The sequence below is a fragment of the Zeugodacus cucurbitae genome, chromosome X (genome assembly GCF_028554725.1).
Source record: "Zeugodacus cucurbitae isolate PBARC_wt_2022May chromosome X, idZeuCucr1.2, whole genome shotgun sequence".
Classification (NCBI taxonomy): Eukaryota; Metazoa; Arthropoda; class Insecta; order Diptera; family Tephritidae; genus Zeugodacus; species Zeugodacus cucurbitae.
Window position 1 is genome coordinate 27329791 of NC_071672.1, and position 24581 is coordinate 27354371.

A 24581-nucleotide genomic window follows, 5' to 3' on the forward strand; every position below is an offset into this window, starting at 1 on the left:
ATAATTACCATTACAAGTTTTATTGGAGAAATCTGGTTCATAGCCAACCTTACAGTGGCACCCCCCAGTTAGAATTGTCCATTTACCATCTCCTTTACACAAGTAAGTAGGTGTCTCATATGGTTCCGCATTTTCAACACATGTACCATTTTGTTTTTCAATTATTGTGATTTCCCTGCCCGTTGGCGTTTCATTGAAATGAGCAAAATTTTCTGTTACTGCAGGACAAGTGATATAGTAAACCTTTACGGCTAATACACTAATGCAAGCCCCTTGATCACGGAAAGCAAAATAAACACCTTTCTTGGTTACGGCTATACTTTTGACTTCAGTGTTTATGTCAACATCAGAATTTTGATTGAAACGTCCTTCACCAGCAGCTATTCGAGCTAGAAGATCAAGAATATGTTTAATCTGCGTGTTACTGGCTCTAAATTAGTCAGTCGAAAATTTCAACTAAGTATAATTATTACATACCGATTAACTTATAACTATCGGTTTGCCAGGGTGGAGGTTCTCGAGTGGCAGCATCAAATTCGTAGAATAAAAGGCTAAACGTTTCTTTGCATGACAGTGCATTTCCTAAAAAGCAAAATAAGTCATTTTCGCAAAATTATGTGTATTTATCTTACCTGGAAATAGGGAACAATCACGTATGGTAAATTGAATTTCAATGTATAGTCGGTTCGCAGGCCCCCGGTCAATAAATGGAGACCATAACCAATTATTGACATTGTTATATGCAACATCACAAACCACATAGCTTCGCCAATTAATGCCCTTCACAAAATCTGTAAATGATTCCTCCACCCACTGCAAAAATATTAGAATGAGATATTTACATCACATAAAGACAAAAAACAAATACATACTCCTGGAGTTTGAGCTTGTGGTCCATAAGGATAACGAGTCCACTCCAAAGTAGCTTCTCTTGTTGTATCCAGAAGAATAACTTTAAATGCATAAACAAATAATAAAATTTAGAATATGAAAAAAATTAACAAAAAAGCGATTACCTTGATCAGATAAAACAACATCAAAGTGAAATACAAAAGTAAAAAACGCGAAAGCAAATAATACTTTGCGTACTTTCATTATCAGGAATTTTAATGGATGTTTCGATGAATTTATTACATAAGTGCTCTCTGTCGCTGTTATTCTGGTCAAAATTTGAATGAGCAATATTTTCTTTATAATTTCAATACTTTTGATAAACAGCATTTTCTGGCCGGAACTTTCTAACTTTGGAGGTGATAATAACGCGTTGTTGGTTACAAAATATGATGGTAAATTAGTATTTGCCTTTGATGTAAAAGGCATACTGTTTGTAAACAACGTCACATTGGAAGAAATTATCTTTGATCTGGAAGTACTTATATGCGATTTAGCACTACCTAAGCAGTCGTTAATCGGTGATTGTATCGAGCATGTCTCAGCAACGGATGACTGTTTTAATTGAAGTCTTCTTAATTTGAAAATAGGATGACGTACAGTTGTCTCTATATTGAAAGTTCTTCTTATATTTTCAACTGGAAAGGTTTTAATCGTTGATGTTGCGACTCCTCTACTTCTTATAACTTGGTGGTTTGCATTTCTTTTTTCATTACATTGCAGTGTTACACAAGTTGGTTTAAAATGGAGGCCTAATATTTCCGCGCAATCCATTGATAAAATTCTGAAAATCAATAAAATATGAGTGTAGACAGATTTGTTTATAAGTTGTGATCAATGATGCAATTGCTTTATAATATAAGAAATATGTACTTTTAAAATAATTTAGCTCTCAATATATTAAACTATGCACTACATTAGTATCATCGCAGATTTACATTTTATTTGCTTAATTTCTTGGCCAGAATATGGTAAAAATAGCAATTATTCTTATCATTAATATTTTGTTTTGTTCCGGAATTCCATGCTAAAAACCGATGTTTAGATATCGTGAAAAAAAGTATTAGCTCCAAAAAAATTTACAAGTAAAATAGTAGCTGTTCTTCGGGAAATATGATTATAATAATAATTGGAATTCCTACCACAGATCACAAAAGAAGCATAATTCAATTGACTAATTTCATTTAAAATCACTTATCGTATCATACTAGATATTGTAAATATCTTTAAATACAATGTATTCAAAAAATTGTTTATATGATATTGTGGTACAGAAAAACAATAAACATTTTAGTTGCACAGCAACCTCGGCATTACTAAAGCATATTTTGGAAATATTTTCTACAGTTCTGCTTAATTGAAAAAAATCTACGTATGCGATATTAAACTTATTGCTTACAGTAGAGTAACTTTATATTAAATTAAAATAAAGTATAGTAAAATGATTTTTGGTATGAGTAAAAAGAATATTGGATTTAGCTGAAAGTCACCGATATACCTCTTTAACGGAGATGTATCTACACAATAAACTTTATACCATAAGTATAAAACACTTACTCAAGTCAATTATGTATATTTCACACTACTTAGCAATGTACAACAAAGTTAATTCTTCATAGTTCAAAGTAATTTTAACTTATGTAGTATCACATGCAATAACATTATATGTGATACCCTAGCAGTAAGCGGATTATCTTGAATTTTAATATTTTTATCTTAAGGTCGGAAATTAGCACCTCCGCTGGTATGATTTAACAAATATCCAAACAAAACTGCAAAGCAATATTCCGTATCATAAATTCATATTCAATAATAGATTTTATTTATATCCAATGATATATGGTAAAATATTTGATCCGAAATTTCTTACTACCACTAACTTTAATTCAGAAATTAAGAAAACAGTAATGGCTAGTAAGATATATATATTTGCTTACAAAATTTTTGTTTACATTTCGCGATCCCGAAACAACTATCTTTCAGTTAATACACCCGAATTACTATTTCACTTAAGATAACGATTTTTATTAAGTTATAATTTGTTTATTTCGTATTGTTTGTATCAGGTGGTAGTATAGAAAAACAATATTTTATAGCGAATCCAACTGAGGTTTATTAGTAAGATTAAGATTATATTTACACCACTCTGTATAATTAAAAAGATTTCGCTTAATAAGATTATCAAATCAATGTTTATGGTAAACCTTAATTAGTAAGTATTAAAACTAATTAAGGTGTAATAAAATGTTTCATACCATGTGTTAACAGAGAAGAGGTTTTAGCTGCATGTCACCGACATAACTCTTTATAGATGTCTCTCCATATTTAATCTTTCCATCATAAATATAAATCACTTATTCCGATGTGAAATTCGACTTTAAATGATGTGTTAGACGTATAGTTCATACTGCATACTTTTGCATTCACAATGTTTATATTATTTACATTTCCACATATGTGCCAAGAAGATGCTAAACATTTACATATAATCGATCACATTACATTGTTTGAAAAATGTCTTCATATTATACACATTTTTTGCTTCTTTATACCTTTATTTTATTTTCAATATTTAGGTACTTCTTCGAAAGCCCCACATATAATTTTGAATGTACATTTTTTATAACAATAATTTAATCACTTCAAGTTTATTGCCGGCAAGTTACCTTAAATTAATGATATAAAGAACCAAAGCCGATTTTGCATATACACAAAAAGAAAACAATTAAACTTTCTAATACCACTCCACCGGAGCACACTCACTTCTATCGGCGGTGAATAAAATTAATGAAGCGCCTGTATTCTAAAACAATTTGCAAGCCTTACATGGCGTCTGCACCTACTTGTTACTTTGGAACATAAAAAAAAAACGAATAATAAAGACTAACTGATACTGAAGAACAAAAAACATATGATAGAAATAAATATTAATTTACATGATTTTTTAAATAAAATCTCCAGAATACAAACTTATGTTATTTAACAATTTTTCTTAATATATCTGTAATAAGTTTGTACATAGTGCAATTCATCCATATCATACTTTTTTAAGACAAAAAACTAATATAATAAAATTATTAGATACTCTATTTTCTTGACAAATTATGTCAGCTTTGCAAGACGCGTAAAAGTTAGTTATCATATGGTCCATAGCCTACCAGTAATTTCCTTGTTATCATCTTGGTTACTCTTGTTCTAGCAACAGGAAAAAGAAGACTGTATCTGTGTGAAAGCAACAAAAAAGTTGTACTACGATAACTCATTAAAAATTATCGCCGCTTGAGTTAAGTGACGAACACTTAGTCGATCACAAGCGACGAGCGACATCTATCAAAAATTAAAATACTCGCGTTCTTATACGCAAAGCTTTTTAGACAACAGCACGAATTCGCGACAACAGGCTTGTAGTTGTCGCTGTAGCCAAATTAGAAATGTTTAATTTCATATGTCGCTGCCGTCTTCAAAAAGTTCAGGACGCGGACTTCAAAGCGACATTTGTAGTCAGCCGTCGCTACGCCGTGTCGTGTCGTCAGCTTTGTGTTCAGAGCAGTGTATGTATGTGATTGGCATTGAACCGTTTAGCCGGTTATAGCCGATTCGATGAGAGCGCGCCACTCCTCTCTTTCCTTCGCAGTTCGGCGCCAGTTGGAGATTCCAAGTGTAAGCAGGTCGCTCTCCACCTGGTCCCTTGAACGGAGTGGAGGCCTTCCCCTTCCTCGGCTTCCTCCGGCGGGTACTGCATCGAAAACCTTCATAGCTGGAGTGTTTTCGTCCATTCGGATAACATGACCTGCCAGCGTAGCCGCTGTCTTTTTTTTCGCTGAACTATGTCAATGTCGTCGTATAACTCTTACAGCTCATCGTTCCATCGTTTGCGGTATTCGCCGTTGCCAATGTTCTGAGGACCATAAATCTTGCGTATAATTTTCCTCTCGAAAACTCCTAGTGTCGTCTCATGTTGACATCGTCCAAGCTTCTGCACCATAAAGCAGAACGGGAATGATAAGCGACTTGTAGAGTTTGATTTTGGTTCGACGAGAGAGAACTTTACTTTTCAATTGCCTACTCAGTCCAAAGTAACATCTGTTGGCAAGAATGATTCTGCGCTGGATTTCAAGGCTGACATTGTTGGTGTTGCTGATACTGGTTCCCAGGTATACGAAATTATCTACCACTTCGAAGGTATGACTGTCGACAGTGACGTGGGAGCAAAGACGCAATGCGCCGACTGTTTGCTTGGTGACAGGAGATATTTCGTCTTGTCCTCATTGACCTCCAGACCCATTCGCTTCGCCTCCTTATTCATGCGGGAAAAAGCAGAACTAACGGCGCGGTTGTTGCCTCCGATGATATCAATATCATCGGCGTACGCTAGCAGCTGTACACTCTTATAGAAGATTGTACCTTCTCTATTTAGTTCTGCAGCTCGTATAAATTTTTACAGCATCAAGTTAAAGAAGTCACACGATGGTGAGTCACCTTGTCTGAAACCTCGTTTAGTATCGAACGACTTGGAGGGGTCCTTCCCAATCATGACGGAGCTTTTGGAGTTGCTCAACATCAGTTTACATAGCCGTATTAGTATTGAAGGGATACCAAATTCAGACATCGCGGCATAAAGGCAGCTCCTTTTCGTGCTATCGAAGGCAGCTTTAAAATCGATGAAAAGATGGTGAGTATCGATTCATCTCTCTCGGGTCTTCTCCAAGATTTGGCGCATGGTGAATATCTGGTCAGTTGTGGATTTTCCAGGTCTAAAGCCACACTGATAAGGTTCAGTCAGTTTGTTGACGGTGGGCTTTAGTCTTTCAAACATTACGCTCAACAGAACCTTATAGGCGATGTTTAGGAGGCTTATCCCTCGGTAATTGGCACAGATTGTTGGATCTCCATTTCTATGGATTGGGCAGAGCGCCCTGAGATTCCAATCGTCAGGCATGATTTCTTCCGAGCATATTCTGCAAAGAAGCATCTTATCAGTTCTTCGCCGCCGTATTTGAATAGCTCGGCCGGTAACCTATCGGACACCCCCACTTTGTTGTTCTTCAGGCGGGTAATTGCGATTCGAGTTTCTTCATGGTCGGGTAATGGAACATCTGTTCCATCGTCATCGATTGGGGAATCGGGTTCGCCATCACCTGGTTTTGTACTTTCACTGCCATTCAGCAGGTCGGAAAAGTGTTCTCTCCATAATTCCAGTATGCCCTGGACATCGGTTACCAGATAACCACCTTGGTCTCTACATGAGGATGCTCCGGTCTTGAAACCTTCGTTAAGTCGCTTAATTTTTACATAATATATTCGAGCATTACCTCTGTCTGCCAGCTTCTCAAGCTCTTCATACTCACGCATTTCGGCCTCTTTCTTTTTTTGTCTGCAAATGCGTCTCGCTTCCCTTCTCAGCTCTCGGTATCTATCCCATCCCGCATGTGTTGTGGTCGTTTACAACGTTGCGAGATGGGCAGTCTGTTTTCACTCCGCTGCGGGACGGCAATCCTCATCGTACCACCTTGTTTTTTGTCGTTGCCGAAATCCAATTGTTTCGGCCGCAGCGGTACGCAGTGAGTTTGAGATGCCGTTCCACAGTTCCCTTATACCGAGATGCTGATGAGTGCTCTCAGAGAGCAGGAGTGCAAGTCAAGTAGAGTATTTCGTGGCTGTCTGTAGCGATTGCAGCTTTTTGACGTCGAACCTTCCTTGTATATGTTGACGGGCGTTCTTTGCTGCACAGAGGCGAGTGCGTATCTTCGCTGCAACCAGATAATGGTCCGAGTCTATATTTGGTCCGGACATTCCAGGTGCATGCCCTTAAATCATTATCATCAAAAGGGGGGTGTCTTATCCTAGGCTTTCTTCGATTTTTCATTGGTACTTCGTTTTTATGTGGTGGGTCCCAAACCCTACGCACAACCGCAGAAGCGGATTCGCCTTCTCACTTTAGCTCGCCTTCAAACGGATGTTTGTTAGCTACCCAGAGGATACTTGGTCTAAAACCGGAAGTCGTGAGCTGCTTGAATCATTTGGAGAAGAATCGTTTCTGGTCACTCCCAAGTGAATAACAATCAAAAACTTTCTTCACTTACGTGAACTTCTACACATGATCCCATCCACCAGAGCTTTAGTGCTACCAAATTTTGTTTAATATATTTAGACCATTGACAATGATAACAAGTAAGGAAGGGCTTAGTTCGGGTGTAATCGAACATTTTATACTCTCGCAATTTATTTATTTAACTTTATTAATATTATTTTATACACAATTTGACCCACATATTCGTCATGTATGTATGTGATTGGCGTTGCAACCGTTTAGCCGGTTATAGCCGAATCGACGATAGTGCGCCACCTGTCTCTCTCCTTTGCAGTTCGGCGCCAGTTGGAGATCCCAAGTGTAACCAGGTCGCTCTCCACCTGGTCCCTCCAACGGAGTGGAGGCCTTCCCCTTCCTCGGCTTCCTCCGGCGGGTACTGCATCGAACACTTTCAGGGCTGGAGTGTTTTCGTCCATTCGGACAACATGACCTAGCCAGCGTAGCCGCTGTCTTTTTATTCGCTGAACTATGTCAATGTCGTCGTATAACTCGTACAGCTCATCGTTCCATCGTCTGCGGTATTCGCCGTTGCCAATGTTCTGAGGACCATAAATCTTGCGCAAAATTTTCCTCTCGAAAACTCCTAGTGTCGTCTCATCTGATGTTGACATCGTCCAAGCTTCTGCACCGTAAAGCAGGACGGGAATGATAAGTGACTTGTAGAGCTTGATTTTGGTTAGTCGAGAGAGGACTTTACTGTTCAATTGCCTACTCAGTCCAAAGTAGCACCTGTTGGCAAGAGTTATTCTGCGCTGGATTTCGAGGCTGACATTGTTCGTGTTGTTGATGCTGGTTCCCAGGTATACGAAATTATCTACGACCTCGAATTATCTACGACGTCATATGTATTGTATAAAGTCCACTGAAAGTTGGAAACCATAATATTAGGTTAGAAGCACCGAAGTCCTCATGTTCGATATATGGGGCCTTGAAAACCTATGGTCCGATTTCGGCGATTTTTAGAATGGGGCTGCCACACTATAAACATAGTATTTGTGCAAAGTTCTGCACCGATATCTTCACTAGTGCTTGCTTTATATATTGTAATGTAAACGATTCAGATCGTCTTCTAAGTTCTGGTATATAGGAAGTAGGCGTGGTTGTGAAGCGAATTGGCCTATTTTCACAACATATCATTTGGATGTAAGGAAACTATCACAAACCAAGTTTCATTGAAATTGGCCGAGTAGTTCCTGAGATATGGTTTTTGACCCAGAAGTGGGCGATGCCACGCCTATTTGCCATTTTGTAAAAAAATCTGAGTGCAGCTTCCATCTGCCATTTCTTATGTGAAATTTAGTGTTTCTGGCATTTTTCGTTACTGAGTTAACTCACTTTTAGTAATTTTCAACCTAACCTTTGTATGGGAGATGGGCGTGGTTATTATCATTTCAACTATTTTCATGGTATATGGTGGGGTACGTAGGAGAACTGACCGCAGAAAGTTTGGTTTATATAGCTTAATTGGTTTGCGAGATAACTCGCGGGGCGGGGGCGGGGCCACGCCCACTTCCCCCAAAAAATTGCATACAAATATGCCCCTTCATAGTGCGATCCGAAAAATATTTTTTCGCAGATTTAAGTATTTCTCCACCAAAGAAAATGGTGCAACACCAAGAATAATAGAGTTCAAGATTACGACATTAGTTTACCGTTAGCTTTTTCACATGATGTCATAAAGACCCAGTGCACGGTAGTACGTAAAAATAGAACCAAGCCAAAAGGTGGAAGTGAGCGGCAGTGCTTCATTATTATTTTAAATTCTAAGTGAAAAATATATTAGGCGTGTTTTATTTGACCACCACAAGCTAATAGCTAAATCGTGGACAAATAAAACGCATTTAGCTTATTTCATATCTTCGCTTAAAAATGAATTGTGTTGGCAATACGGACACGAACTGTCAACTGAAATTCAATTTATTTCAAAATAAACGAGATGGAGAAAATGTAAGTTAGAATTTATAAATGTTTTAACGAATTTTTAATATACATAAATATAAATTTATTTTTATATATTTACAAACAGAAAAAGAAAAGTTTGGACAAAAAACGAGACACTACTTTTCCTGAAGTGCTACAGCGAGAGGAAGGAGGAGTTCGTACACTCACGAAAGAAAAAGTTTGCATATGAGCATGTTTTAGAAGACATGATATTTCAATGATTTACGGTAAGGCTGCTTTTAGCTGCACCTTCAGCTCAGTAAATGTTTATTATATTTGTATTTCAGGATACAACGGTCAATGCGGCTGCTCTCGTCGCGAAAATGCGAACACTTTTGAGTGCATACAAATCCGCGAAAGATAATGAGAGGCAGACCGGGACTTCTCCGTGCACAGTACCATATATGCAGGAGATGGACGATATTTTTGGCGACAGTTCTATGGTATCCGTCAATCATACAATCAACATCGGGACAGACCCCCAAGAGGCTCTAACTGAAACATATGGTAAGTTAAAATGTTTATTTATTATGTGTTGCCCATATTTAAATCGTAATTTTCTGTTCGTTCGTAGTTAACAAGTCGTTAACGGAGCTGATCGAGTTTTCACCAACACTTGAAGACGAACCAAGTACATCTAGGCAGAGTAGGAATGTCAGACAAATTCAAGAGCCGCACACAGTGATTGCTAGTCCATCTCCTAGATATCGCAAAAGTGCAAGAGAGCGATACTTCGTAAAAAAACTCGAACTAAAGAAAAGAAGTGTTGAAGAAAAAGAGAAATTCCAGGCTAAAATGTACAAAATGATGGAAGATTTAGTTAATAAACGAAACGTCCAAGTGGAAATAGAACAAAAAAAACTAAAAATAGAAGAAGAGAAACTTAAGCTTCTCCAACAATGTTTTAGTAATGAATAAAACACAGCATTTAACTTTTTTTAAAGTAAAATAAATTGTTTTATTATGGTTTTATATATGCATGTATGTACATATGTGTCTAAAAGATAAAATGCTACTTAAAACATTTAGTTGTTTTGAGTTAAGAGCATAAGCAACTGATTACGACGATCTCCACTTGCTTCTCTCTCCCCTTCTGCTGCCGGGACTGGTTCTGTTTCGGCACTTTCAATATCATTACTAATAGTGGTATCGTCGTTTACCATAATACATATGTTGTGGATAATACATGCGCTTGCCACTAAATTTGATATTGAACATAAGTCTCTGCGCTCTGTAAACTTAAGAAGTCTTCGGAAACGTCCTTTAAGTGCGCCAAATGCATTTTCCACTACAATTCTTGCAGAAGAATGCATTTTGTTGAAACACATTTGCTCACGTGTTAGCGAACCATAGTCCTTGAACACCGGTATGAGATAATTTTTGCAAGGGTATGCCGAGTCTCCGAGAATGGAGGTAGAATTTGGAAATAAATTTTCCATATTACTCTCAGCTTTTCTATAAAATGCTGACCTTTTAAGCACTCTGCAGTCATGATAAGACCCGGGTTCGCCACAGTATATATCTATAAACTTTTGATCTGCGTCAACAATACCCTGTAGAACAATGCTATAGTTTCTTTTCCTATCAAAATAAATATGTTTATCTTTAACTGGTGCATTAATTGTTATATGAGTACAATCAATAGCACCAATTACACCTGGAATTTTTTTCCTTTGTAAAAATTTCTGTGTTGTGTCTTCCAATGCTTCTGCTGTTGGCCACTTAATGAATTCATGTCCTATTGAAATAATCCATGCGACAACCCGTCGAACAATATGCCATGCAGTAGATTTTGTAACACCGAACAATATGGCAAGTTGCCGGTACGTAATTGTGTTACTTAGGTACCATACATACATGTACACCATTGTCTTCGCAGGGATTTTCGTCTTTCCTGACGTTGTTGCAACATGCTGTTCACTTTCTTCATATCTCGCTGCAAAAAAAATACTTCTATAGAAAAGTTACAAAACTATAGTCATTCTTACCTATTAAATAGTTTAAGGTGTTCCGATTCATCCGGAAATGTGACTGGAAATCATCACTTTCAAAATTTTCGATGGTATCTACAAAATTAATACATTTCGGATGCTCTACATGTTCTTCTTCTGAATCCTCTGATGATGAACTGGATTCAGCCGCTACAGCAGCTTATATATTTGCTACTTCCTCATCTTCTTCTATATTTGAACTTGATAATTCAGTACAAAAAAACTGAAAACAAAACAGGTTTTATTTATTTTTATTTTAATTTAATATACATATTTACCGCATCCTTTATTAAATTTGCCATTTCGCTCATTTACCAGAATTTATAATTTTGGTTTGTTTACATTTTCATCTGTCAAAATGGGGTTTATTGCTATTGCCAACTACTTTTTTTTGGAAAAAACCTAACTATTGTGAATGAAAAAACGCGAATAGCTGGCAATGCCTCTAGTTCAATATACAAGCTATAATAGCTTATGACAAGCCAACATAATTATGTTGGCTAAGTCTTCCATACAAAATAAGCTAATAGCTTAATTTGCTGGTCAAATAAAACACGCCTATTGTAACGAAAATGGCACCAGAACAAACTAGACTTGACTATCGAAATCGATAACTTGCCAGATGTATGTAGACATCGATACTCGTAGTTGCCAGAATGTTCGAGTGGCGATGTATCGCTAACAATCGACTATAGAAGTGCTGTCGGACTGGCAGCAACACACAGTTCTGATAAGAGAGTTGTCGAGTGAGTACAATTCTAAGGAGAGAGTTGTCGAGCAAAGTGTAAACAAGTTATAAGTTAGAGTTGTAAAGTAGAGTATTGAGTAATAAAGTGTTAAGTTATAAGGAATTGGAAATGAAGATTAGTGTATAGCCAATAAAGTGTGACTTTATTTTGACAATCCAGTGATCGAACTCAGGGTAGAGTTTTAGAGTAAACGACAGATTTTTGGAAATCCGTTACAGTTGGTGTCAGAAGTGAGATTGCCAGATAAAACTTTCAGAATAGATAATGGCTCAGTTAACTGAAGATGACATGAGCATGTCTGCAGTGTCCCAGATGTCATCGGAGATGAAATCCCAGTTTGAAGTGCAGGAGACACGCTTAACAACAAAGTTGTCCCAACAGATGAAGGACCAAATAACAGAGCTATCAACGCAAATATCAGCTCAATTTTCTTCACAGTTAAAAGAGCGGAAGTCGGAAGCGAATGCGTATCTTCACAGTTGGGAAAGCAGAAGGAAGAATCAATGGATGAGACTTCAAATAATGCGGATGTGTCAATACAGCTGGAAAAGCATGAAGAAATTTTGTTAACACAGACTGAAGCGAATGAGGCGCGTATGTCAAAGCCTTGGGAAGCGCATGGGCAGATTTCCTCAACACAGGAGGAAGAGTCAATGGATGTGACCTCAAATAGAGCAGACATGTTAAGACAGCTTGAAGAGCATGAAGTGCATGGAGATATTTTGTTAACACAATTGGAAGTGAATGGGGTGTCCTCACAGTTGAAAGAGAAGGAGTCGATGGAGGTGACCTTAAAAAGTAAAGAGGTGTCAACACAGCTGGAAGTGTATGGAGAGTGTGTACCATCGCAGGTTTAAGCACAGGTGTCTACACAATTGAAGGAGCAGGAGGCACATATATTGACGCAGGTGAGCCCAGAGAAGACGGACGTGTCATGGATAAAAGATTGGGATATGAAGGAACGAGAATCTCAAGATGAAGCTCCAGTTGTGAAACGTCCAAAAAAAGATGAAATGTCTGCAGAACCACTAGTCGCAAAGGCACAGTGGAACAGTTTTAAGTTGGTGGCTGGTTGCTTATATCGAGTGGTTGTTCGAAACGAAAGATCACCTAAAGTTTGCTACGAGATGCACAAAGGTCCAAGTGAAGTGCACATAAGAATCACGGAAACCTTGGGAAGGTTGAGGAATTAGTTTTGTTGGGTTGAGTGTCGTAAATCAATGAGAGATTGCACTGCAAATGAGGTGTCGAGTTTCAAGAGATATGGTCAGATGAAGCAGTACAGTTCGGGAACGCCATTTGAGCAATTTGCCATGGTTGTAGCTGGTCCATTACCCACCAGCAGATCGGGAAACAGGAGTGGTTTGATGGCTAGGACGGAGAAATATCCAATTCTAAGCCAAGAGACTGACGAGATGGTGGACATAGTCATCAAAAGTTGGGAGATGTGCCAGAAGCAATGTGTCCGGAAAATATGTGAAGCTGCATCACATCCACGATCCGATATCATGGTGGAAAGATTCAGCCGAAACTTGGAAGAGCATTTTAGAAAGCTGGTGGACAGGTATTACCACAGGTACAGAGAATGTCCATATACCTGGCTTGTCCAGGAATCATCGGGGTAGACGACTGCGGGTATAATTTTTGGTTACGGAATGATTTAAAGTTTAGGATTAACGCCAATGGAGATAGGAATGTTAAGGAGGACGACAGTGTCCTAGAAGACGAATTAGGGGAAGAAATGCTAAGCGTTTGGTTCTGGAAGTATGTCTAATCGGGACGATCAGACTTAAGTGGAGGGCAGTGTAACGAAAATGACACCAGAACAAACTAGAATTGACTATCGAAATCGATAACTTGCCAGATGTATCTAGACATCGATACTCGTAGTTGCCAGAATGTTCGAGTGGCGATGTATCGCTAGCAATCGACTATATAAGGGCTGTCGGACTGGCAGCAACACACAGTTCTGATAAGAGAGTTGTCGAGTGAGGACAATTCTAAGGAGAGAGTTGTCGAGCAAAGTGTAAATAAGTTATAAATTAGAGTTGTAAAGTAGAGTATTGAGTAATAAAGTGTTAAGTTATAAGGAATTGGAAATTAAGATTAGTGTATATCCATAAAGTGTGACTTTTATTTGACAATCTAGTGATCGAACTCAGGGTAGAGTTTTAGAGTAAACGACAGATTTTTGGAAATCCGTTACAATATTAACTTGTAATAACAATATAACAATCGTGTATAAAGAGTTTTTTCACTCTTCCAACCAACAAAAAAGTTGGAAAAATAGCAAACTTTTTGTAAAAAACAAAAAATTTTAATTAAAAATACGCATTATTATAATGGATCATTTTATAGATGGCGATTTTAAGAATCACTTTCATTGTGATACATGTGCAATATGTGAATATGTACTTATTCGTACACGATATAATAATTTTGATATAATAATGTGAAATTCTTGAAAAGAAAACACACATTGTTAATTGTTTTCGATTGGGGATTAACAATTTTTGTTTTACATAATTTTTTTCATACTGTGTGCATTTTGTCTGTGTTTTCACTCTTGTTTCTCAATACAACTCGAGCTCGTCGTCTACAATAGGCGGTGGTTTGACTCCAAGGACGCTATTCACTGGGAGGGAGTCAAAGAAAGTGTTAATTGCTCCACTGTGAACGTGTGAAGGGGTCTGCCTGGTCGGAGTATTATTCGATGTCGTCGACCCACTGTAGCAATGACCCTTTCATACACCTGGAAGACGGTTCTGCTTCCTCCAGATGACTACATTGGTGATTTCGGCGAAAGCACAGCGATCGGCTTGGTGTAAGGTGTCGCTCACTTTTGCGGCTTCAGCTAGGAAATCAGCTTTGGCGACTGGGCTTTGTATAAGGTGGGACTTGCCATTTTTACGTCTGAGATTACGAAGTCAAAACGGTCTTCTTAGTGAGCCTACTGCGAAAGCGCGGAGCGTTGCCAGGAGCCCTCGAGATTTCGGTGCATCCTCGCTAAAAACCTAACTCCTTTTGGCTATTTGAGAAATGAACCTGGTGAAGGGACTTAAAGGGCAAGAATCAGCTGGAGCTTCTTTGGGATGCTAATTTCCCAAGAAATCAATAAACAAAAAGAGCATCCCTTGGCAAGCTTCAAGGATCTCACCTTCTTATGGATAAACGCCACGTTACCTGGGCTTTGAACTCTTTCACACTTTTCAAGTCCCCGGGATTGGACACTCATCTCGTGCATTTCTGGAACGGTGTACAAAAATCTCAATGAAAGTAACGAAATAAATTATAATGTGATGTAAAATTAATTATTTTTTGTCGCGACAATGTTTCAAATCTGTTTCGAATTACCCCAATTCCCATTTATCACACGTTATTTTGTTATTGTGGCGATTTCATCCATATATTGGTTATAAAGTCCTCTAGAATTATATATATTGTATTAATTTTACTAAGATATTTCACATATAAATTGATACGGTATAAAGACCACCGGATATTTGAAAAACCTAAATTTTGAGAGCTAGAGGAAGTTATGACCCGATATTAACCTTTTTTACCTCAGAGAAACATTATTAGAAGACGATTCGCTGAATTTCAATAAAATATATATTTTTTTGTTTATTTCGACAAAAATTATACATTGGCATTTTTGATATCTTGGGCATTGAAAAGCTATAGTCCGATTTCGACAATTTGAACCATTCATTCAATCTGACATTATTATATGGATGGCGGTTGGTTCCATTATCCATCCGAAACAACTAGGTGTCAAGAAAATAGTACTAACAAATTTCATTTACACCCATATTATGTATCTATAATAGGCTGAGTCCAGTCGCCTTCGAAGCCAGAAAAATACATTAAGAGAGGCCACTGGCGAATATGAAAGGCTGCTGATCGCCAGTCGCCATTTTTAATACGCTTTTATTAGCTTCACTTGTATGTATGTATGTATGTTTGTAACATTATCCACTGCAAGAGGCGATCAAAAGTTAGAGCAACTCAGCAAAAAGATGCGCTTAAAAGTGTGCAACATATGTATATAAATACATATACTTAATGAAAGTATACTTTTATAGAAAAGCTGTGCATACTTATATAGCAGGGTATTTAAAATGCAAAGACGCACTTAACAAAAATGTGTGATAACAAAAATGTAAAAATAAAAGCACACCAAGAGAAATAATATGAAATTATGCAAAACCTTTGGCTTTCAGGTAATAAAATTTAATTGTGTAATTGCAAAGCCAGGCTTATAATAGGAAGAACTTTTGGTGGTCATTAAAACAAGGCCTACATTAAACTCTTCCGAAAAGCAACTGCAATAGAAAACTCGTTTTAATATGCTTTTCCATCTTTAAATGGTTGTAACTGTTTGTTAGTGGTACTTAAAATATTTGAGCGACACTGTAAGGAAGTGCCCTAAAAGTATGTAACGCCTGTAAGTTATGTGAATAACATATGTTCATATGTTCCAAAACTTCTCTATAAAAGCCAATTAGTAACAGGAAGGTTCTGCGTAAAAACTGGATATCGCCTATTTATCGATTTTGAGATTTCCCCGTTTAGCAGAACTGCTTACAGCTTAACATCAAACTAAAAAGTTGAAAATAAATATACAGTGGAACTTCCATAACTCGAACTTTTAAATTGGCAATAGCGTTTAGATATCAAATTTCCTTACATAACTCAAACAAAAAAACTCCAACAAAATTACAGAATACATGTTTTAACGTATGTACATACAATTTTTATGGTAGTAAATAAATAAGACTGTGTATAAATCTATATTTTAAAGCTTTTAAAAAAAATAATTTTTTAATGAAAAATTCTATAACTCGAAGTTTTTTTGTGAAATATGGTGATTCGAGTTAGAGAAGTTCCACTGTAGTTTAAAAAAAAACTAAAAAACACGCTTTTAAACCACATCAAACTAAAAAATTAAAAATAATTCTTAATATATGCTAAAAAAAATAATTAACGAAAAATATTTGTATTTTTGGGTAAAAAGCGTGGGTGCTTTGTATTATATTTTTCTCAAATTGAGAAACTATATTTATTTGCATATTATCTATTACTATCAACCCTCAATATTGTAGCGAAATATGTCAAAAGCAGACTACTCATCAAGACCAGTTTCTTTACTAGGCGTGTTTTCTTTGCCCAGCAAATTAAGCTATTAGCTTATTTTGTATGGAAGACTTATATATATATATATATATATATATTTGGCGTAGGAACCGCTTTAAGCGATTATAGCCGAATCCACCAGAGCGCGCCACTCATTCCTCCTTTTTGCTTTTTGGCGCCAACTGGAAACACCAAGTGAAGCCAGGTCACTTTGCACTTGGTCTTTCCACCGGAGTGGAGGTCGTCCTCTTCCGCGGCTTCCTCCAGCGGGTACTGCATCGAATACTTTCAGAGCTGGAGTGTTTTCTTCCATTCGTACAACATGACCTGGCCAGCGTAGCCGCTGTCTTTTTATTCGCTGAACTATGTCAATGTCGTCATATAAATCGTACAGCTCATCGTTCCATCGTCTGCGGTATTCGCCGTTGCCAATGTTTAGAGGACCATAAATCTTGCGCAAAATCTTTCTCTCGAAAACCCCAATCAAAAGGGGGGTTTCTCATCTGAGGCTCGTTGTTTGTTTTCATTGGGGAGATTTTTTTATGTGGTGGGTCCCAAGCCCTACGCACAACCGCAGAAGCGGGCTTCGCCTTCTCACTTTAGCTCGCCTCCAAACGGATGTCTGTTAGCTACCCAGGGGATACTTGGTCAAAAACCGGAAGTCGTGAGGTGCTTGAGTCATATGCAAAAGAATCGTTCCTGGCCACTCCCAAGTGAATGGCAATCAGAAACTTTCCTCACGTGCGTGAACTACATATGACCCCATCCCCCTTAGAAGACTTAGTCAACATAATTATGTTGGCTTCTCATAAGCTAACAAAGCTTGTATATTGAACTAGAGGCATTGCCAGTTCATCGCTTTTTTTCATTCACAATAGTTAGGTTTTTCCCAAAAACAAGTAGTTGGCAATAGCGATAAACCCCATTTTGACAGATAAAAATGTAAACAAACTCTATTAATTTACACCTGTTAATATATAATAATTGGATGAGTTCTTTTAAATAGTATTTAAAATAAATGCAAAACCATCCGGAGGTACAATGGAATGGCTTTGCAGTCGAAAGAAATAGATTCAGGTCACCACATACGACTGGAAAATAATGGTAGAGGCAAATATTTTTATTTACTTCTGTAGATATAGATCATTCCCGCCCTGCTCTACGGTGCAGAAGCTTGGACGATGTCAACATCAGATGAGACGACACTAGGAGTTTTCGAGAGGAAAATTTTGCGCAAGATTTATGGTCCTCAGAACATTGGCAACGGCGAATACCGCAGACGATGGAACGATGAGCTGTACGAGTTATACGACGACATTGACATAGTTCAGCGAATAAAAAGACAGCGGCTACGCTGGCTAGGTCATGTTGTCCGAATGGACGAAAACACTCCAGCACTGAAAGTGTTCGATGCAGTACCCGCCGGAGGAAGCCGAGGAAGGGGAAGGCCTCCACTCCGTTGGAGGGACCAGGTGGAGAGCGACCTGGTTAAACTTGGGATCTCCAACTGGCGCCGAACACGAAGGAGAGAGAGAGGTGGCGCACTATCGTCGATTCGGCTATAACCGGCTAAACGGTTGCAACGCCAATCACATACATGCATACATACAGATATAGATATATACAGATGTTGCAGTTCTTTTTTAGGTGCTGAAATGTGCACATCTGTTCCATTCCTACATCGGATTACACCCGGAAGCTCTGTTTGATTGCTTATTATTTATTATTTTAGTAATATTTTGCTCTTGGATGATGAAATCATGTGTAGAAGTTCACGTAAGTGAGGAAAGTTTTTGATTGTCATTCACTTCAGTGGCCAGAAACGATTCTTCTCCACATGGTTCAAGCAGCTCACGACTTCCGGTTTTAGACCAAGTATCCTCTGGGTAGCCAACAAACAGCCGTTTGGAGGTGAGCTAAAGTGAGAAGGCGAAGCCCGCTTCTGCGGTTGTGCGTAGGGCTTGGGACCCACCACGTAAAAACGAAGTACCAATGAAAAATCGACGAAAGCCTCGGATGAGACACCCCTCTTTTGATGACCCCTGCAAACGTTTTAAAGATAATGACTTAAGGACATGCACCTGGAATGTCCGGACCCTTAATTAGGAAGGTGCCTCTGCCCAGCTGGTTGATGTCCTCATACGACAAAAGGCTGATATCACCGCCATCCAAGAAATGCGATGGACGGGACAAGGACGGAAGAAGGCGGATCCTTGTGACATCTACTACTGCGGCCATATAAAGGAGCAAAAATTTGGTGTTGGATTTGTGGTGGGAAAGAGACTCCGTCACCGAGTCCTGGCATTCACCCTGGTGGATGAACGTCTAGCCACAATTCGCATAAAAGCGAGGTTCTTCAACATATCGGTTATGTGCGCCCACGCCCCAACGGAAGAGAAGGACGATGTGACCAAAGATACTTTCTATGAGCGCCTAGAACGCACCTACGCTCAAAATCGTGCTTATCGACTTCAACGCTAAGGTGGGTAAATAAGGTGTCTTTAGCACAACAGTTGGAAAATTCAGCCTCTATGACGAAACATCGCCAAACGGCCTGAGGCTGATCGACTTCGCTGGAGCGCGAAATATGGTCGTCAGTAGTACCAGATTCCAGCACAAGAAAATTCAACAAGCCACATGGCTGTCTCTTGATCGAAACACGTGTAACCAAATCGATCATGTTGTAATAGACGGAAGACATGTCTCCAGTGTTTTAGACGTGCGTACGCTCCGAGGACCAAATATAGACTCGGACCATTATTTGGTTGCAGCGAAGTTACGCACCCTCCTCTGTGTAGCATAGAACGCCCGTCAACAAACACAAGGAAGGTTCGACGTCGAAAAGCTGCAATCGCAACAGACAGCCACAAAATACTCTACTCGACTTGCACTCCTGCTCTCTGAGAGCACTCATCAGCATCCCGGTATAAGGGAACTGTGGAACGGCTTCTCAAACTCAACGACAAAAAACGAGCTGGTACGATGAAGATTGCAAACGACCACAACACGTGCGGGATGGGATAGATACCGAGAACTGATGAGGGAAGCCAGACGCATCTGCAGACTAAAAAATAAAGAGGCCTAAATGCGTAAGTATGAAGAGCTTGAGAAGCTGGCAGACAGAAGTAATGCTGGAAAATTTTATAAAACAATGAAGCGACTTAACGAAAGTTTCAAGACCGAAGCATCCTCATGTAGATACCAAGGTGGTAATCTGGTAACTGATGTCCGGGGCATACTGGGATTATGGGGGGAACACTTCTCCGACCTGCTGAATGGCAGTGAAAGTACAACACCAGGAGATGGCGAACCCGATTCCCCAATCGATGACGATGGAACAGATTTTCCATTACCCGACCATGAAGAAATTCGAATAGCAATTACGGCGGCGAAGAACTGATTAGGTGCATGCATCAGCTTCTTTGCAGAATATGCTCGGAATAAATCATGCCTGACGATTGGAATCTCAGGGCGCTCTGCGCAATCCATAAAAATGGAGATCCCACAATCTGTGCCAATTTCCATGGGATAAGACTCCTAAATATCGCATATAAGATTCTATCGAGCGTACTGTGTGAAAGATTGAAGCCCACCGTCAACAAACTGATTGGACTCAACACCGTGTGACTTTTTTTACTTGATGCTGGAAAAACTAATACGAGCTGCAGAGCTAAATAGAGAAGGTACAATCTTTTATAAGAGTGTACAGCTCCTGGCGTACGCCAATGATATTGATATCATTGGAAGCAACAACCGCGCCGTTAGTTCTGCTTTTTCCCGCCTAGATAAGGAAGCGAAGCGAATGGATCTGGGGGTGAATGAGGACAAGACGAAATATCTCCTGTCATCAAACAAACAGCCAGCGCACTCGCGTCTTGGCTCACACGTCACTGTTGTCAGTCATAACTTTGAAGTAGTAGATAGTTTAGTATACCTGGGAACCAGCATCAACAACACGAACAATGTCAGCCTCGAAATCCAGCGCAGAATCACTCTTGCCAATAGGTGCTACTTTGGACTGAGTAGGCAATTGTAAAGTAAAGTCCTCTCTCGACGAACCAAAATCAAACTCTACAAGTCGCTTATCATTCCCATCCTGCTTTATGGTGCAGAAGCTTGGACGATGTCAACATCAGATGAGACGACACTAGAAGTTTTCGAGAGCTGTACGAGTAATACGACGACATTGACATAGTTCAGCGAATAAAAAGACAGCGGCTACGCTGGCTAGGTCATGTAGTCCGAATAGCCGAAAACGCTCCATCCTTGAAAGTGTTCTATGCAGTACCCGCCGGAGGAAGCCGAAGAAGTGCAAGGCCTCCACTCCATTGGAGGGACCATGTGGAGAGCGACCTGGTTACACTTGGGATCTCTAACTGGCGCCGAACTGTGAAGGAGAGAGAAAAGTGGCGCACTATCATCAATTCGGCTATAACCGGCTAAACGGTTGCAACGCCAATCACATACATACATTTTGCTCTTCTACACTTATTTATGCATAAATGTGGTCACTTCTGTAACATCGCACATTGTATTTAAGTTGTGCAATGCCGAAGTCATTTCCTCGGCCTTTCTGATAGCTACCTTCAGCAAAGAATCGTAGCGCTGCGTAATTCTTCAAAATTGAAAGAACAGCAGTTGATCGGTTGAAAATACGACCACCAAGTATGAAAATGCTTTGTTTCATACACCCAAATATCTTTCAAAACTATTTTAAATTATAAAAAAATAGTAAACATAACAAATCAACAAATTTTAATTTTTAGCGTACTTCACAAGTGTTTGGAACGATCTCTAATTAGCCGTCGAATAATTTGACATTTAAGCTTCCTTACCGACTTATGGAAAATAATTCATAACTACTCAACATAGTTCTTTTTTATATTTTAATTAAAATATTTTTTTTTTTGTCACGTACTTGTATTTTTTACTGCAGAAATTGCTGCCAAGTACTTTCAAAATAATTGTCAAATATGTACAGGGCTTTTAAGTGCGTATTCTCGGCTACTGAGCCTGATAGCTTATCGTAATATAAAATCTAGTCTTAGTAGCCAAGGCAAACTACACAATCTTCCACAATTACCACGTAGGCAAGATACAAAGTAGTTTTTGGAATTAACTTCCAAAAGACAAAAAATTAATGCAACAAAAATTGAACAATATTATAAAAGATAAACCTGTGCTTTTCTGAAATTTTGTTTTTTTTTCTATATCTAAAAAACACTTTTTATAAGCCTTTATTTCCCCTGTTCTTGGCACAGAGAAACACTATTATAATTAAAATATTTCTTCGGAATTTCTTTAGAATATCTGAGGGATTTACCGATATTTTCGGCCACTGTGTTCCTTATATAGAGCATTTTCTATTCGTAATATGTATCAGGATGTCGAGAAAATATCATGTACACTATTTGGTTGTAATTGGTTGAGTAGTTTCCATGCTTTGGTTTTTTGACGCAAAAACGTGGCGGTGCTCTGCCCATTTCCAATTTTGTATACCAGTTTGGGTACCTCTTCTACCATCTTTTCTAAAAACAATGTGTGTTTCCGACGTCTTTTTGTTAGTAAGTCTTTAGATGTCCCTCTTTGTAGTGATCCCCAGTACTGTTTACAGTACAGTTTACTCAAGCTATCGCTCACACGGACGAGTCTTTATCTAACTCGTTTAGTTTTAGGTGTTACAAACAACCTTTATGTTAACAGAACTGTTATTATCTGCGCAACATGTTACGATAGTATAATCGTAGATTGTTTTGTTGAGAATTTAAACAAGAGTCACAACACACCGTACACCAAAGTAATGTTGAATTAATGTTTCAAAACTTAAATACATAACTTGCAGAAATGAGTTTACACAGTTTTCAAATATATTATATTTTTGCTTATAATTTGCAAGTTTTGATGGCACAAAATTTGCTATGAACTGCATACAAATATTGTTTCATTTTCGTACCTACGTTAAAATTAGGGCATTACAAAAATTACTAATACACTATTTTTTACGCTATAGATAGTAGAATTTAATTTTTGTGTAATTTTTCTACCTATCACATTGGGCTTCCTAAGGCCTAGGTGCGTCGATAGCCATCCACTATACCTATGTAGAAATTTTTTGACTTTACTACTACTTAAGAAAATTGTTCAGAATTCTTTAAAGTTGTAATACTACTGAAGGAAAGCTGAGAAAAAATATCCGTATGTATTCAATTTTATATGTATATACACATTTACATATGTATTTATATATAAATATGTAAATGCCCCGGCAATGTTATAGATGAAAATTTAAAGTGTGTTGTGACCGTATTGTATCTGTAGTGTGGTGGAATGATGGCATGTTTATTCTAGCTCGTCAGTATATTTGTTGAAGTTGACGATCGCCTGTGCAACGTTCACTTATATCTAGATTCGGTACTTAAAAAATTCTTTGTTAATATTTTTGTGTGATACTAAAGAGTGTTGAAAATACTGAATATGGTAGAAAAACGTCATACTGTGATAAAAACGGTTAAGTACTAAAATAAAGCATGTAGTTTTTAAAAACAGATAAAGTGATGCTCTAATAGAGAATAAGGAAACGAAGAGCACAAAAACGCAAAGAACACATGAGTGTATAATTTTGGGTGCCACTTCCTCTTGAGGCAAGATATACACACATGTATGCCAAATTGCCCATATGTTTAGACGTTATTTGGTGATCCATAAATACTCTGCAGTGAAACATCCAAAAGTAAGGAAATTCCTATATAAAAATCAACAAAACTTAACACTAGATTTTTATCAATTACAGAACCATTTTATAAATCTTATTTATAAGACTAAAACTGTTTTGACATGTTATGACTGGTTATTTCTGATCGAAATCCGAATTCATAATTCATGCGTTATTAACATATAAAAGGCACAAAGTTCGTGTATAACCGAATATTGTACGGAGTTGGCAAAATTTATAATAACAAATGTTGCATTTGAATTCAATATTCATTATTCTATGAAACGGATGGATTGCAATATATATAGTGTTAGTATATTACTACATTTTATTCCAGGTCCGGAATATTTATATCAAAACAAATCACTAAATTTATTATATGTTCCTTAAGATAGCCTTATTAAGGGATGACATAATGCTAATCGAAATATTCTCACTTTATTATATCGCGATATCTTCTATTCAGGTAAGTACAGTATAGACAAATATCAAAAGACAAAATATAATTTTTTGGGAATATGTGTGGTAGACTAAAGGTTGCTTGATTCCATACATAACTAATGTTACCCCACCTTATTGTTTTTCAAAAAAATATCAAAAATTAACGAAATGGCGCAGTTCTGAAAAAAAATTCGTTTTTTAGGCAAAAAAGGTAGTTTTTTAATCCCAAATTGACAATATATCAAAGAGATCGTTGGTCATTATATAGTAAATAAATTCAAGAACATTCAGTTTCGGTTGATCGGTCAATTTCTTGCTGAGTTAGCTGTCAGCAGTTTGGAGAAGTGTCGTTTCGAGAAAAATGCTTTAAAATTTCGACTATGGCGGCTTATGCCTGCGAGCGGTCGCTATTTAGAACTCTGTCATTCAAAATTTATTCAAGATATGACCTTACCGCTTTCACAGGATTTTGAAAGTATTAACTATCGAATAAGCAAAAAATAAATAAAATCGATTTTTTCAAAATGTCACAATGGTATAGCGCCTTAACCATTGGCATTAAGTTAAAGTATGCGGGAGAACATATTTTAAAACAAATTTCTCAAGATAACTCACAAATCGATGTGCAA

General features: G+C 37.9%; 3 protein-coding genes across 13 annotated transcripts in view; 1 reads left to right on the forward strand and 2 right to left on the reverse strand.

The window, feature by feature from the left end:
• Positions 1-3667, reverse strand: part of Ephb2_1 (ephrin type-B receptor 1-B) — a 37859-nt gene extending 34192 nt beyond the window's left edge. For 2 of the 6 annotated variants that reach the window (XM_054235617.1, XM_054235615.1), the window contains exons 1-6: positions 3147-3666; positions 1017-1675; positions 873-952; positions 633-813; positions 478-582; positions 9-389 (exon numbers count right to left, since the gene is read on the reverse strand). In XM_054235617.1, the coding sequence (XP_054091592.1) occupies positions 9-389; positions 478-582; positions 633-813; positions 873-952; positions 1017-1665 (1396 nt within the window). In that variant the 5' untranslated portion in view covers positions 1666-1675; positions 3147-3666. Of the gene's footprint in view, positions 1-8; positions 390-477; positions 583-632; positions 814-872; positions 953-1016; positions 1676-3146 lie in introns of all 6 variants that reach the window. The other 4 variants (XM_054235612.1, XM_054235613.1, XM_054235616.1 and 1 more) reach the window with 4 other exon arrangements.
• Positions 3668-8928: 5261 nt separating this feature from the next.
• LOC105219286 (uncharacterized) lies at positions 8929-9992 on the forward strand. Its single transcript, XM_054235533.1, has 3 exons — positions 8929-9150; positions 9211-9430; positions 9498-9992. Exons 2-3 carry the CDS (start codon positions 9247-9249, stop codon positions 9839-9841), a joined length of 528 nt encoding a protein of 175 aa, XP_054091508.1. The 5' UTR covers positions 8929-9150; positions 9211-9246; the 3' UTR covers positions 9842-9992.
• On the reverse strand, positions 9867-22981 carry Harbi1_6 (uncharacterized). 6 transcript variants are annotated; one of them, XM_054235525.1, is made up of 4 exons: positions 22844-22972; positions 11193-14909; positions 10912-11137; positions 9867-10859 (listed from the first exon to the last, which is right to left on the reverse strand). In XM_054235525.1, exons 3-4 carry the CDS (start codon positions 10940-10942, stop codon positions 9949-9951), a joined length of 942 nt encoding a protein of 313 aa, XP_054091500.1. In that variant the 5' UTR covers positions 10943-11137; positions 11193-14909; positions 22844-22972; the 3' UTR covers positions 9867-9948. The 6 variants fall into 6 exon arrangements, with proteins under 6 accessions (XP_054091500.1, XP_054091502.1, XP_054091501.1 ...); XM_054235527.1 differs by having other exon boundaries at positions 11193-11320; positions 22844-22969; XM_054235526.1 differs by having other exon boundaries at positions 11193-11347; positions 22844-22969.
• Positions 22982-24581: the final 1600 nt, after the last annotated feature.

Bases quoted from the DNA above. Each gene is read 5' to 3' on its own strand.
- LOC105219286 (XM_054235533.1), top strand. From the start codon at position 9,247: ATGCGAACACTTTTGAGTGCATACAAATCCGCGAAAGATAATGAGAGG. The intron at 9,431-9,497 runs GTAAGTTAAAAT...GTTCGTTCGTAG, and splicing joins GGCTCTAACTGAAACATATG to TTAACAAGTCGTTAACGGAG.
- Harbi1_6 (XM_011195296.3), bottom strand. From the start codon at position 10,942: ATGAATCGGAACACCTTAAACTATTTAATAG. The intron at 10,860-10,911 runs GTAAGAATGACT...TTTTTTTTGCAG, and splicing joins CACCTTAAACTATTTAATAG to CGAGATATGAAGAAAGTGAA.